The sequence below is a fragment of the Pseudorca crassidens genome, chromosome 17 (assembly GCF_039906515.1).
Source record: "Pseudorca crassidens isolate mPseCra1 chromosome 17, mPseCra1.hap1, whole genome shotgun sequence".
NCBI lineage: Eukaryota > Metazoa > Chordata > Mammalia > Artiodactyla > Delphinidae > Pseudorca > Pseudorca crassidens.
In genome coordinates this window covers 82,108,209-82,123,361 of record NC_090312.1, presented here as the reverse complement: position 1 = coordinate 82,123,361, position 15,153 = coordinate 82,108,209, and the positions used below count along the sequence as shown (strand labels likewise).

Here is a 15,153-nt window from a genome sequence, read left to right as displayed (position 1 = left end):
ACAAACCTGGAAACTTATGGAGAGCGCTAAGGTTAAAAGGGGAGAAGCAACAGCGCCACCTGCAGCTTGTGGCCAACGTTCCAATTTGATATTCACTCCCATCGGCCATATTTCAGCTCCTCTAATACATCCACTTAATCAGTCATATTTCGTTTAGTCTAATAGTGACTTAATGTACTATATTTGGACAAATCATTATTCTACATATTACTAACAAAAAAACTATTAAACTACGGTAAACTTTTTTATCACCTCTTTTTACTTTCGCAATTCCTTCAGACTTGGAATTTTTATCATGTATCACCGTTTACATACAGAAAAAGAAAAATATAATCAAAACTGGCTAAGGCGGTTCTAAAACTATATCGCACTCAGAGTCTAATGCTTATAAACTGTTCACTGACTCAGATTCAATAATATCTGTCTTTAGCCCACAAAGAGTTGTTATCAAAACACTAGGAACGCAACACTTCACACAAGAATCCATAAAAGAGCTCAGAGCCACTAGCTCTCTGTGGGCACTGAGGTGCACGCGGGCCTCACTGCCTTCGCCCCCGCTTCTCTGCTACCATTTGGTCCCTCGAGGGTCGAAGAGCACTCCACTACTCTCTCAGATTTGCTTCCAAGCCACTGACACCTGTTCCGCAAATGTCGATGCTGGCTTTGATGCTCTGCCTGTGAAAGTACATCCCAACGGCCATCTGGCCAGCAACATGTGTAACTCATTCTGCTTTCTGAAATGTTAAAATATGAAAACTAGCACCCTACAAACCAGTGAAACACAGCACACCCAGGGAAAACAGAAAGCCCTGCAACATATCCCTCATATGCACCCTAAAGGAAGAAACAAGCATGGAACCTCATGGTATCAGTATATTTCTTAAATTTAAAATCAAGCAGAGGTTTCCAGTCAGATAATTTTTCCATTTAAAGTTGACAGACAGACTTGGCTGTAGAGAATAAAACAGTATTGACTCTTCTGGCCACAAACAGAGACATCATTTTAATTTAACCCAGTACCTCATAAATAAAAACTTAAGTTCAAAAGAAATTACGAAACAGACTATTATGAAGGATGTTAATGATCCACTGCTTACAGATTCCTTCTGATCACAAAATTCTATAATTTTTCTTTACAGGCAACTAAAAATAGTAAAACATTAGAGTTGTTAAAAAATAAAACACTGACTTTAAATTTACTATTAATTACAAATTTCTATAGGCATGACATTTTTGTGAGCGAGTATCTTCAATCCCGTATCTGCAAATCTCCAAACCAAAATCCTTTGAAAACCAAAGACTTCTCATTTCTTACAGATTTTCAGTAAACTCACTTGGCAGCAACATCTCATCTCAACAGTTGCATAAAGCTATTTATGTTCTACTTATCCCACTTAATGCGAAAATGCTGCATTTCACTACAGAAATGCTAATATCTGATTACTGGGAACTTCCCAGATCTCACTGAGGATATTATGAAATATATGATGTTTGTACTATATCATCTTTATAAACCTGAAAAATTTGGAATTCTCAAATATATCAGACTCTAAAGGTTTTGATTGCGAGATTGTGGGCCTGTATCCTTATCTACCATAGATGTTTTTCTTCTACCCATGTCTCCATGGTCTTTCTGAACGATTTCTGACCTAGGATCAATTAAAAAGGAAGACAGGACTTCCCTGGTGGCGCTGTGGTTAAGAATCTTCCTGCCAACACAGGGGACACAGGTTCAAGCCCTGGTCCGGGAAGATCCCACATGCCGTGGAGCAACTAAGCTCGTGCACCACAACTACTGAGCCTGCGCTCTAGAGCCCACAAGCCACAACTACTGAAGCCCACGTGCCTAGAGCCTGTGCTCCGCAGCAAGAGAAGCCACCGCAATGGGAAGCCCGTGCACAGCAACGAAGAGTAGCCCCCGCTCGCCGTAACTAGAGAAAGCCCACGCGCAGCAACGAAGACCCAACGCAGCCAAAAATAAACAAATAAATTTATAAAAAAAGAAACAAAAAACTATGATGATCTGTGTGAGTGAAAAGCGCAAAAAAGAGATGATCGTATATTAATTCAGTGACAAAAGCTTTTGAGTGTCACTGTGTGCCAAGCGCTGTGGTAAACACTTTACATGCAGTATCTCATTTCATCTTTACAGTAAGCCCTACGGAAGAAGGGAATCTTATCGTCCCCGTTTTAGAGGAGGAAATTAAAGCCCAGGTAAGTTAAGAAACTTGCACAAGGTCACATGATTACTAACTAGAAAGGGTGAGATTTACCCCATTCTGTCAAAGGACACTTATTGCCTCTCAACAAACACCCAACTAGCACCATATGCCAAGCTCTGCTCTGTGTTGAGGACACAGCAATGAGCACAACATAAACCCTTTCTGACCTCAGCGAATTCAAAAATAGGCAGAAACCTTTGAGCATCTACTTCAAACCCTCAATTACACAAGAAAAAAACCTTAAACTCAGAGAAGGTAAGTGACTTGCCCAAGGCCACACTGATGGATAATGTAAAGGGACAAGAATCCAGTTTCCTGACCCTTATACCACTGCTCTTTCCATTCCATAACCCCTCCCCCAACCCCCGCGGCAGTTCCGCTCTGTGAACTCCGATGAACAGCATTATCAAACAGTCCCCAATCATCACCTGCCTCTAAAGGTCAAGTCTACTAGATTGCAGCATCTCCTATAGACAATGATGCAAGAGAAAGAAAGATCCTACCTTAACTTCCAGAGTCAAATTTAGTTCATAGTACTGGCTAAAAAATAAATAGCCACCACACTACCATGTAACATAGGTGGTACTTCTACTTGTTATCAGAAAGAAGTACTTTTATAAAATATGGTATACTGGAAACCCAGCATATACAAGACTGTACAGGATACAAAACTCCTTCTCTTCAAAGAGATGTAAGAGAAAAGGAGCAACATGGAATATACAGTTAAGAACACGGGCTATACATATATGGTTGATCTAGATTCAAATCCATGTTCTGTCATTTCCAAATTACAAGATATTGGAAATGTTACTTGGCCTTCTCAAGCTTCAGCTTCTTTATATGTACATGAGCATAATATGCCAACCCTGAGTAGTTAAAATGGTCAAATGAGGTAATGTAACACATATGAAGTATCAAATTAGAGTGCCTAACACAAAGGAGATGGTTGATAAGAGGTATAAAAGATACAAAAAATTGTCTGTTTCTACCATAACAATATTCTCAAAAAGCCATAAAGCCAGCATTTTAAGAGAGCATTATTTAAGCTCAATCAATTCAAAAACAATTCTTACTAAGAATTATGATGAGATTTTAAGGTCTAAAAAATTAAGATGCCACTTGTTTTTTTAAAAAGGAAACAAATTATAAATGTTTGAGTCAGCAATATCACTATAAACTAGGAAATATAAATTTACTATGTCGCCTCAAATTTGTAGTTATTCTACACCAAAAGCACAAGCAACAAAAAAATATATAAAATCAACTTCATAAAAATTAAAAGCTTGTGGGAATTCCCTGGCAGTCCAGTGGTTAAGACTCAGTGCTTTCACTGCAGTGGCCTGGGTTCAATCCCTGGTGAGGGAATGAAGATCCTCCTGCAAGCCACGCAGCGTGGCCAAAAAATGAATAAATAAAAATTTGAAAATAAAAGCTTTTATTTTTATTTTATTAAAGTATATTAGTGGTTGGGGTAGATATGGTGACGACGTAATGGGTTACTTAATGGACAGTTTCTATCTGGAGTGATGAAAATGTTCTAAAATTAGATAGTGGCGATAGCTGCACAAATCTGCAAATATATTAAAAACCACTGAATTGTGTACTTTAAAAGGGTGAACTGTAATGTACAGCTAAATAAAGCTGTTATAAAAGATTGTGCAGTCATTCTAAATTTCGATTTATGCTAATTAATCTCACCCTAATATGGAAACCAAAGTTTTCTTTCTAACCCAGGTACAATAAAGACTTAGAAATGTACATATTTCAGGTATCCCTGCTCCTAGGAAATTCTAACACCTAGTTTCAGTTTCTTTCTCTGCAATTTAATTCTACTCAGCCCTAAGCCTTCAGTGCAGAAAAAATACACAAACCTCAACACCCCACAAAATGTGTCTGTGAGCTTGAAAATTCTACGCTCTCACCTGACTCCTCTTTCTACAGTCTAGTGCTATAAATCCTTTACAAAGATAACCCAGAAGGTTTTTTAGCCTTTACCATATCCTAGGCACTGCCAAGAATTTCATATTCATCTAATCTTTACTAAACTATCTCCAATTCACTACCAAGAAAAACATTTTAGAGATGTTAAGAAACTTGCCTAAGACCACTCAGCTAAAGTTCAGAAGAGCCAGGATTTGAACCAAGATTAGGAGTCAAAGACTTGCTTATTGATAAAGTCAAAATGACAAGAAAAAAGCTATGTAAAAAACAGCTAACACCCTGGGGCTTCCCTGGTGGCGCAGTGGTTAAGAATCCACCTGCCGATGCAGGGGACACGGGTTCGATCCTGGTCCGGGAGGATCTCACATGCCATGGAGCAACTAAGCCCATGCGCCACAACTACTGAGCCTGCGCTCTGGAGCCCGCGAGCCACAACTACTGAGCCTGTGCTCTAGAGCCCGCAAGCCACAACTACTGAGCCCGCGAACCACAACTACTGAGCCTGCGCTCTAGAGCCCGCGAGCCACAAGTACTGAAGCCCACATGCCTGGAGCCTGTGCTCCGCAACAAAAGAAGCCACTGTAGTGAGAAGCCCACACACCGCAACGAAGAGCGGCCCCTGCTCGCCGCAACTAGAGAAAGCCCGCGTGCAGCAACAAAGACCCAACGCGGCCAAAAATGAATAAATAAATTTTTTAAAAAATACATTATTAAAAAAAAAAGCTAATATCTGAAAATTTGGCACTAATTCACATGGTTCATCATGGCCTCAAAGCGTGTACTGTTTAAGATCAAGTACACACGTGGGGCAACACCCTGGGTAGTACCCGGTCAAGATATTGTTGGGGTATTTAGGGAAACCCGTCTGCCCCACGACAGCAAGTGCCCTGGTCGTACAACTGTACCCAGGCAAGGTTCAGATACAGATGCAAGGGTCTTCTAGAGATGCTGTAGTTGAACAGAGTAGTACTGGCTTTGAAGCAAAATAGATTTAGATTCACATCTTCATTTGGCCTCTTTGTAGCTATTAGGCTTAAGACAATTAACTTTCTAAATACTTCATTTTCTCATTTTTAGAATAGAGATAATGCTTATCTCAATAAACTGTCAGGAATAAATGAGATAAGGTAGGTAACTTAGTAGAATGCCTAGCTCAGAGTAATAGCTCAATAAATGATAGCTGTTTTATTATTACTTAAAAGTGACACCTACGGTTTTATTAAAACAATATCTAATAACAGCACTTAAATTTCAATTCATAGGACAACTATTACTTTTCAAGCAAAGTTTACTTTTTCACAGTATCAAAATAATATAAAAATTAACTCAGAGAAAATCTGGAAATCACACACACAAAAAAGAGAAACAAATCTACCATAATCCTAAAATGCCCAGAATGACTTCTGTTAAATTACTGAACACTTAAAAAACTATTTATGGGCTGCTGATGTGCTCTGGAGGGCAGGGAGGGAGAGTCATTCAGACCATTTCCCTTTCTCTATCTCATTTGCCTATTTGAATTTCTGTAAGACAAACAGGAAAATAGAGGAGGAATAAAAAGTAAAAGAGCCAGTCAATTTTCCCTTTCTCTTGGGGGGGGCAAGTTTTTACATTGGTGAAGTTTTGCACTACTAGAAATGTAAGATTTGAGAAGAACAATGAGCCTTGAGGACTATCTTGGAGCTTATCCTCATTCTCCTGCGGGCGCATTATGTGTTTATAATTTGAGAACTGCACACAAATACTAAGTGGTCTTCTCCATACTTGCTCACTAAGGAATTCCTCATTTCTAGGAAACATCTACTTCAAGGAAAGGAAACAAACAAAAACACCTAGTGCACTATATGATTAAAAGGTACACATTTTATAGCCTGAGTTCGAGAAAAAAATTACCCAAGTAACAGCCTTTTTCCCTAGGAGCCAGCTTCTACTAGGGGAGTCCAGGGTTCTCTAGGCAAAGAAAAGAAACTTGCCAGTTTAACGGGAATAACAGAAACATTCAGCCAATCAAATATACAGAACTCATCACTTGCAGTGAGGAATGAAAGGCCTGTATCAACAGAAAAAATAAATGGCACAGGCAACGTCTGGAACAGAAAACAAACAGGAAATACTTAAAAAAGCCAAAATTGCAAATACTGATTAACAGGGTATGAAATTACATGCTGGGCAATGCACCTGCTAAAGGAAAAGAGGAGCCGACTACGTCTGAAGTCTTAAGAATTCAGTGTTTAACACTACTTCTGCCTGCTGCCCAGCAGAAAACTCGGGTCCTGGCTTAATCCACAATTCATTTAAGGAGGTGAACTGCTTAGCGGTCTGATTCAGTTTCTTATTCTGTAAAATGAACGCAACACAGCTGTCGTGAGTCCCCAAAGAATTCTGCACAGATGCTTTGTAACTCCAAAGTGCTGTGCAAATCAGAGCGGCCCTTTTCTCCTTCACATTAGTTTGACTTAGAATTTCAGAAGTTTAGCTGAAAATAGACGACTCGGAAGCAAGGGACTGCAAGTGGCCCACACAGGTGGACAGAAATGCAGAAACTGGAGCACCTCCTGCAAACCACAAGAGAACACGTTCACAGGAACACATTATCAGTAACAGAAAACGCCGCTGGTATCAACCATAAACCACTTCGAGAGGACCAACAACGACATGTGTCCAAACCCAGCCGGCAGCACAGCCTCGTCAGTGCGAGTGCCTTCAACACAGCTCCTCGCACGCCGCGGCCTAACGAGATGCACTTGGTCAAAAAAGTTTAGCCACTTGCCAAGTACACTGGCATAGTCTACCTTTTTTTAATTGCTAAGCAAACATGCAGGGTGGTTGAGACAATCGAGGGAATGTTCAGCCTTCTTCAGAAATAAGCTCTAGGAAATTCACATTCTGCTTTAACAGTTTCACGTCTAAAACTGATCACAAACCACTGTTTGATGTTGTTTTCTCGACGCTGGCCAATGAGCCCAGAAAAGAGAACGAATGCTTTCAAACAGGGAGGGCTCTCTGCACTCTTCAGCTAAACCAACGAGGCTTTACCACCGTGACGTTTAAAATAACGAGGAGCATTATTGCCTCGATGGAGTTGACCAGGCTGCGCTAATCACAAGGGGCCTCGGGCGCCCAGGGCGGGTCCCAGCGCCGGTGGCCGCGGGACCGGACGCCCTCCCTGCGGGCCCCCCAGGACCCCTGCCCGGGACGCGGCCGCGGGACAGGACGCCCCCCCCAGAACCCCTGCCCGGGACGCGGCCGCGAGACAGGACGCCCCCGCCACAGAACCCCTGCCCGGGACGCAGCAGTGGGACAGGACGCCCCCCAAGAACCCCTGCCCGGGACGCGGCCGCGGGACACGAAGCCCCCAGCCCAGGACCCTCTCCCCAGAGCGCGGGCCTCGCCGCCGTCACGCGGCACCCGCCGCGCTCACCGCGGGCCGGGAGCCCCCTCAGGCCGACTGGCCCCCGCCCGCCGCCCGGCCTCCCTCCGGCCCGCGCCGCCCGCCGCGCTCACCGCGTTCTTCTTCTGCACCATCTTGTCCATCTTCTTGGCAATGCGGACCACCTCGTCCTCCATGGCTCCGGCAGCCCTGCCCCGCGCCGGGCCGCGGGGGACGGGAAGCGAGCGGAGCTGGCGGGGCGGCGGGCGAGCCCAGGCGTCGGCGAGGGCCCTCAGCAGGCCTGACCGAGGCGCTTCCTCACTCACGGAGCCCGCGGCAGCGGCGGCAGCGGCTGAGGAGGCGACGCTCCTCCCCCGCAGGCAGAGCCAATCGAGCTCCGCGCGCGCCGAGCAGGGACCTCCAATCGAGGACCAGCTGGGCAACGAGTCCGCCGGGCCGCAGGGCTTCGCCGGCTGTCGTGAAAGTGGGCGGGCGGCGCGGCCGAGCTTTGCGCGCGCTCCCTCCGGCCCCGCCCAGCCCGCCCAGCGGACTCCACCCCCTGTCCCCAGTCCCCCGGTCCCCCTTCTCCGGGCTGTGGCGCCCGCAGAGAGCCCCGGGACGCCGAGCCCGGCGGCTTTTGGACGCTGGAACGTGGGCGGCTTTTGCAGTCAGTCGGAACCCCAGCATTTTCCCCGCCGTCGACGGCTGCCTGGAAATCAGATTCCCCATCCCCCTAAATAGGCCTTTATCGTAGGAATGTGACCATTGTAAGCGCTTCCTCTTTAAAGTCGTTTGTAAGCGCCGTAAAGCCGGAGACCCAATCTTGTTTGTTTCCTGACTCAGAATGTTGGACGCAGTACCTTGAATACAGTTGAATAATAGTTGACAGTAACGTTCTCATCAAAGAAGTTAATAATCTCGCCTGCTCTGAAGGTCAGTGAGGAAGTTGACGTCCTAAAGAGTTATGACTAACAACATAAAGCCAAGGTAGAAAATTGAAATTATCAGTACTGGAGAGTATAGGCTCCTTCAATAGGTCTTTGCCCAAGTAACGCCCTTGACTACCATCTCGTGCAGTTTGCAGACCTATCCCCACACCCAATTAAACCATCATTAGTCAAAATTCACCACCTAATAATGTTTTTTCTATATTATGATGTAAGGTTTTGTTCTACCTCAGTTATTTGGGGGAAAGAGTAACTTGAACCATGTCCCTTTTTCTTTATTTCATTTATTTCTTTTCATTTTAAAATTGTCTTTTTATTATTGATTCCCAACTTAAATTGCAGTAAAAATACACGATTGCAAAGTTACTGGTTCTAAGGTATTTATTGAGATTTGTTTTATCAATTTTTATAAATATTCTATGTGTCCTGGAAAAGAATGTGTATTCTATAACGGCAGATGTGAAGTTCTATATGGGCCCATTAGCCCGAAATTAATTTTATTGTTCAAATACTTATACCTCAGTTTGTTGTCCACTTGATGCATCAGTTAATAATGAGTATGTACAAATCGCCATTTATGTTTGTAGATTTGTACATTTACTCTAATAATTGTCATTTTTGTTTTTTTCCGAAGAATCAGCTTACTATACTTTCACTGTGGTAAAATACACATAACATTGTCAAATGACAAAACTGAAACAATTTAGTGATGAATCTGATGTGCTTTATCCAAAGGAAAACAATCCATGGATTGGGGAGTACCTTGCCTCACAAGCAGTGGTGCACTTTTCCAGGGGTGTTGGGGGCAAGGGTTAGTTTTATAGAGCTTACAAAAGGCAACCTGGAAACACTTAATTTTGTTAAAATGGCAATGATAAATCTTCACGACCTTGGATTTCGCAATGGTTTTATAGGTATGACACCAAAAGTACAAGCAACAAAAGGAAACAGATAAACTGGACTTTGATAAAATTAAATAGGTTTGCACATCAAAGATTGCTATCAAGAGGAGAAAAGACAGCCCACCAAATGGGAAACAATATTTGCAAATTATATCTGATAAGAACCTAGTGTCCTGGACATACAAAGCAGTCTTAAAACTCAACAACAAAAAGACAACCTAGTTAAAAGTTGGGCGAAGGACTAGACATTTCTCGAGATGTATAAATGGCCAACAAGCACATTAAAATATTCTCAACACAATCAGTTAATAGGGAAATGCAAATTAAAGCTGCACGAGATACCATTTCACATTCACTAGGATGGTTAGAATAAAAGTATGGATAAAAACAAGTGTTGACAAGGATGTGGAGATAGCGGAACCATAGTACAAATCTGGTGGGAATGGCATCAAAATTTGGGTGGGGGGAGAGATTTGCCATCGTTCCTTCAAATATTCTTGCTGCCTCTCTCTTCTCTCCTAGGACTCCATATACTTGATGGGTTCCCACAGATTTCTTAGGCTCTGTTCATCTTACATATGTAAGATGTAACCATTGGAGAAAACTGGGTGAAGTGTACACAGGACCTTTCTGTACTATCTTCATAATTCCCTGTCAATCTATGAATGCTTCAAAAGAAAAGTTGTGGGTTTCTTATATACAATGGTAGGGATGATAGAAGTTGAAATATTCTATGGTTCTCCTATTTTCGGAAAGTAGATAAGAAATAGTCATTCCATTTAAATATTAACTAAAAAAGAATACAATGATATGTAGCTTCCAAACTTGTAGGGGTGGGGATGAAATAAAGCTCAACTTTTCTGCATCCTCACCAGCATTTGGCATTGACATTATTTTTTATTTTAGCTGTTCTAATAAGTATATAGTGATATTTCATTTTGGTTTTTTCACTTCCCTAATGGTTTAGCGATGTTGAATGTATTTTCATCTGCTCGATTACCATTGAGTTTTGAGAGTTCTTTATATATTATAGGTACTGGATATTTGGGTATATGGTTTGTAGATATTTTCTCCCAGTCTTAATTTGTCTTTTCATCCTCTTAACAGGGTCTTTGAAAGAGCCAAAGTTTTAGATTTTGAGGAAGTCCAATTAATTTTTTTCTTTGAGGTATTATACTTTTGCTGTCTTATTTAGAAACACTTTAAGCCCTAGATCCTGAAGATTTTCTACTGGGTTTTCTTCTATAAGTTTTATATTTGATGTTTAAGTCTATGATTCATTTTAAATTAACTTCTGTATAAGGTATAAGGTTTAGTTCAAGGTTCATTTCTTTGGCTTTGGATGTCCAATTGCTTCAGCACCATTTGTTGAAAGACTATCATTCCTTCGTTTAATTGCTTTTGTACCTTTGTCCAAAACCATTTGGCTGTGCTTGTGTGGGGCTATTTCTGCTTTATTTTGTTCATCTATGTGTCTCTCTCTGCCAATAACACATAGTTTCGATTTCTGTCACTGTATAGTAAGTCTTGAAATCCAATGGATTTCTCCCACTTTCTTCTTTTTCAATACTGTTTAATCTATTCTGGTTCCTTTGCCTTTCCATATAAATTTTAGAAAATCTTGTGTATAGCTACAAGAATCTTGCTGGGATTCTGAGAGGTATTGCATTAAATTTTCTATCCATTTGGGGAGAAGTAACATCTTTACTATATTGAGTCCTCCAATCCATGAACACGATGTTTGTCTCCATTTATTTACATCTTCTTTGATGTCTTTCATCAGCATTTTATAGTTTTCAGCCTCCAAATCCTGTACATTTCTTAGGTTTACACTTAGGTACTCTTTTTTCCTTTTGGGCAATTATAAGTAGTATTGTGTTTTAAATTTTGGTTTTCACACGTTCCTTGCTAGTATATAAAGTACAACTGATTTGGGCAGGTACTTCATTTTTATCGTGTTTCAGCTCCCAAGTTAGTATTAGTTTCATGCAGTCGGTTTTGTTTAGTTACCCAAATGTTTACCACTCTTTCCCCATTCTTTGCATCTCTCCTTTCCTCTGGCTCATTTTTCTTCTGAAAGAACACCTTTTAACAGTTCTGTCAGTATTCTTTTTCTCATACACTTTCTATGACAAAGTGGTTTTCTTTTGCCCTCACTGTGAAATGAGTTGACCTCTGTAGAAGTTCCCAATTGTCCTTTTCTCTCCCACTTTGATGTTATTCCATTATCTTCTGACCTCTGGTGGTGTTTTTCTTAAGTATATGCTGTGTGACACTGAAAGCAGGCTCTCTCTGGTTGCTATTAAGTCCTTTTTCTATGGTATTCAGTTCTGCTTTGCACCATGAAATGTCTCTTTAGAGACTTAGTAGTTTATTTATACTCTTAGTAACATTTTTCTTCCTGAATCTGAGATTTCTTACCTTTCCTGAAGTCTGGGAAAATGTCAGTCATTGTATCTTCATATATTGCTTCTGTCCCATCCTCTTCTCTCCTGCAACTTCCATTACACTTTACGTCGGACCTCTTAATTTTACCTTTCTAGTCTCTTACCCTCCCCTTTTGCTTGCTGGGATTTCTCCTGAGTAAATTCCTCAGAGCTTTCTTTCATACACAATTTCACATACATACACGTCTGTTGTGTCTAATATGCAGGGTTTTTTTAATATTTATTTATTTGACTGTGCCAGGTCTTAGTTGCGGCATGCGGGATCTTTAGTTGCAGCATGTGGGATCTAGTTCCCTGACCAGAGATCGAACCCAGGCCCCCATAGTGGGAGTGTGGAGTCTTAACCCCTGGACCACCAGGGAAGTCCCTAGTATGCAGTTTAATTCATCCATTTGAATATTTTTTGTAGGTCAGATATTACAACTCAAAATCTGAAGAACAAGGAGTATGGGGTTTCAGCTTGGGAAGTTGATAAAGTTCTGGAGGTGGATGGTGGTGACCGTTGCACAACAATGTGGATGTAATGAATGCCACTGAACTGTATAATTTTAAAGTAGTTAAAACTGTAAATTTTGTTATATTTTACCACAGTAAAAAATCTGAAGAATAAAAAAAGCACATCCGGGCTTCCCTGGTGGTGCAGTGGTTGAGAATCCGCCTGCCGATGCAGGGGACACGGGTTCGTGCCCCGGTCCAGGAAGATCCCACATGCCGCGGAGCAGCTGGGCCCGCTGAGCCTGCGCGTCCGGAGCCTGTGCTCCGCAACGGGAGAGGCCACAGCAGTGAGAGGCCTGCGTACTGCAAAATAAAAGAAAACATATCCAAGGCCGGCCTTCTCCCCTCCTTTCCTTACCTGCCTCATCCTCTCCCCCATCCATAACCACTTTTATTAGGTTCTTCTTTGCATCCTTGTCGCATTTGAGGTTTTCTTTTAATGCAAATTCTAGTCAAGTCAAATATATGGTCTTATTTCCTCCCCTTTGTTTTGTACCTTATTTCTTCATCAATAATGTATTCTGAATCCTTCCCAAATTAATAGAGCATCCTCATTCTTTTTTTATAGCAGTGTAACAATCCATTGTGTAGGCAGAGGGTAGTTTATTTAGCTGGTCCACTTTTATCCCACGTTGGGTTGTTTCAAATATTTTACCATCATAAACAATGCTCCTCCATTAAGATTTTTCACTTGAGTGGTTATTTTTCACTTCTAGACGTTTTCTTTTTCAAAGCTGCATTTTCTTTCTTTCTTCTTCTTTTTTATAAATTTATTTATTTATTTATTTTTGGCTGTGTTGGGTCTTCATTGCTGCGGGTGGGCTTTCTCTAGTTGCGGCGAGCGGGGGCTATTCTTGGTTGCGGTGCGTGGGCTTCTCATTGCGGTGGCTTCTCTTGTGGCGGAGCACGGGCTCTAGGCACGCGTGCTTCAGTAGTTGTGGCACGTGGGCTCAATAGCTGTGGTGCACAGGCTTAGTTGCTCCGTGGCATGTGGGATCTTCCCGGACCAGGGCTCGAACCCAAGTCCCCTGCATAGGCAGGCGGATTCTTAACCACTGCGCCAGCAGGGAAGTCCCCAAAGCTGCATTTTCTGATACTGTGTCCTTCTCACTTGTCTGTTCTTTTCTCTGGTTGGTTAACTCTCTCATACTATCTATCCTTTTAAAGTTCCTGAGAGCCCAATGATCCCTTTACCTTTTGTGTCATCTCGTGTTCCTGTGTAGGTAGTTCTCTCATAGGCTTCATCCTTTGGGGGTGTTCAGCTCACTTTTGGCAGGGCTAAATTAACCAGCCTGGGTTGAGAATGTCACTCTCCATAAAGAATCTGTTTGGGGACTTCCCTGGTGGCACAGTGGTTAAGAATCCACCTGCCAAGGCAGGGGACACGGGTTCGAGCCCTGGTCCGGGAAGATCCCACATGCCACGGAGCAACTAAGCCTGTGTGCCACAACTACTGAGCCTGCGCTCTAGAGCCCGTGAGCCACAACTACTGAGCCCACACGCCACAACTACGGAGCCCATGTGCCTAGAGCCCGTGCAACAAGATAAGTCACCTCGATGAGAAGGCCGCCTAAATAAATAAATAAACAAATAAAAAGAATCTGTTTGCCTCTTCCAGGTGCCTGAGGGTCAGAGCCAGTCTGAGGAAATTCTTTTTTTTTTTTTTTGTGCCTCCTCTTGCAGCATGCTGGATCTTAATTCCCCGATCAGGGATCGAACCCAAGCCCAGCAGTGAAAGTGCCGAGGCCTAACCACTGCACTGCCAGGGAAGTCCCCAAGGAAATTGTTGATATTAACTTAGAAGCTTATGTGTTTCCAGGCCACATTAATAGTATACATTCAAAATCCAAATATCTATGAGGACAAGCTTCTGGTTAAACAAATTCAAGTGAAGAGCTCCCTTCTCTCTCATTCAGAGCCCAAGCCAAAATAGACAAGCTTCCCCATCGCTTCCTGGCAGTCAGACTTTTTTCCAGTTCATATGACAAAGAGCGCAGCCCTTAAAAGGGTGCTAGCTTCATAACGGTGAGTAATTTCTGAGACACCCCAAGTCAAGTGTGCCGTGTGGGTTTTAGGTCCCTTTTGAGTTCTCTCTGGGTACCGCAGGATGCAATTTCTTTAGGGCAAGCTGATTTTTACCCTGGTTTATTTAGCATTTCTAGGTGTTTTGAATTATATGAAATATAAGTTTGTGCTGTATTTATTTAGTTATTCATTTATTTATGTTTAGAAGCATTTAAATTACCTCACAGGGGCACAGGGCAAGGCAGGGGACCACAAAGTAATTAAGGCACATCATTTTGAACCCTGGCTCTTACACATAATAGCTCTGTAACCACAGGCAAACAGTTCATCTCTCCAGGGATCAGTTTCCTCTTCTGTAAAATGAAGCTAAGGTTGATGTGAAGATTATATGAGTAAAGGATATAAAATGCTTAGTACAGTGCCTGCCTGGAATATATTAAGTACTTAACGAATAAACAAATTTTCACTTTTTAGTAAATTTTACGAATAAAATGGTATGTTGTTAGGAGGGTGTCATGTATCTACTTCTAAAAAGTAGCAATAAGAAGAACTTCAGCAGTAGGCAAACCTCCCAATGACTCACATACATAGACACTGTCGTTACCTGTCGACAGACGTAAACAATACCATGCTCTGACCACATCTGATTGTGAACCAAGAGTTTCAAAAGGATGATGAAATCAAAGATTATCACGTGAAATATGATGCTGCTGTGAAGAAGGATAAATCTAAAAAAGAGCTGTTGAAGAGAGCACTACAGTACAGAACTCTCTTACCAGGAGGGCAACCCCAAAATGGAACAAG

General features: G+C 42.1%; 1 protein-coding gene across 1 annotated transcript in view; it reads right to left on the bottom strand.

The window, feature by feature from the left end:
• The window catches only part of TCEA1 (transcription elongation factor A1), a 33,120-nt gene extending 25,225 nt beyond the window's left edge, over positions 1-7,895 (bottom strand). The window contains exon 1 of the mRNA XM_067712330.1: positions 7,668-7,895. Within this exon, the coding sequence (XP_067568431.1) occupies positions 7,668-7,730 (63 nt within the window). The 5' untranslated portion in view covers positions 7,731-7,895. The remainder of the gene's footprint in view (positions 1-7,667) is intronic.
• Positions 7,896-15,153: the final 7,258 nt, after the last annotated feature.